This window comes from Haliaeetus leucocephalus, unplaced genomic scaffold (assembly GCF_000737465.1).
Source record: "Haliaeetus leucocephalus isolate CR32 unplaced genomic scaffold, Haliaeetus_leucocephalus-4.0 Scaffold309, whole genome shotgun sequence".
NCBI lineage: Eukaryota > Metazoa > Chordata > Aves > Accipitriformes > Accipitridae > Haliaeetus > Haliaeetus leucocephalus.
In genome coordinates this window covers 77,236-77,842 of record NW_010972745.1, presented here as the reverse complement: position 1 = coordinate 77,842, position 607 = coordinate 77,236, and the positions used below count along the sequence as shown (strand labels likewise).

Here is a 607-nt window from a genome sequence, read left to right as displayed (position 1 = left end):
CCCTCTCTCGCGCTCGCTGTCTCCCCCCCCCTCCCTTTCCCTGCCCGGCGCCGCCGCGCGCGCTCACCGGGATTCGGGTCGGGCCGGGCGCCGCTGCCGGGATCCACCGGCCGCGCTGACGTCACTGCCACGTCCTCTCTTCCCTCCCCCGAGAGCGTCACGGGCCCCTCAGTCCTCCGGAAGTTGAACTCTATGGGTCGGCAGTCTTCCAAGGAAACGGAAGTGCCGGTCAGTGCTCCGGAAGTTGCACTCTGGAAGGGCCCTAGCGACAGGCTCCGCCCTTAGAGACCGCCTGGGAACGCAGCGGCTCCGCCCCTAGCGACAGGCTCCGCCCCTAGCGACCGCCAGGGAGTAGAAGGGCCCCACCCCTAGCAACCACCAGGGACTAGAAGGCCCCGCCCCTAGCGACAGGCCCCGCCCCTAGCGACCACCAGGGAGGAGGGCCCCGCCCCTAGCGACCACCAGGGAGTAGAACGGGCTCCGCCCCCAGCGGCCACCAGGGAGAAGGCCCCGCCCCTAGCGACAGGCTCCACCCCTAGCAACCACCAGGGACTAGAAGGCCCCGCCCCTAGCGACAGGCCCCACCCCTAGCGACCACCAGGGAGTG

The 607-nt window shown here is 71.0% G+C and overlaps 1 protein-coding gene across 1 annotated transcript in view; it reads right to left on the bottom strand.

Annotated features, from left to right (window-relative positions):
* The window catches only part of STX5 (syntaxin 5), a 2,767-nt gene that overhangs the window by 2,032 nt on the left and 128 nt on the right, over nucleotides 1-607 (bottom strand). The window contains exon 2 of the mRNA XM_010571182.1: nucleotides 68-251. Within this exon, the coding sequence (XP_010569484.1) occupies nucleotides 68-251 (184 nt within the window). The remainder of the gene's footprint in view (nucleotides 1-67; nucleotides 252-607) is intronic.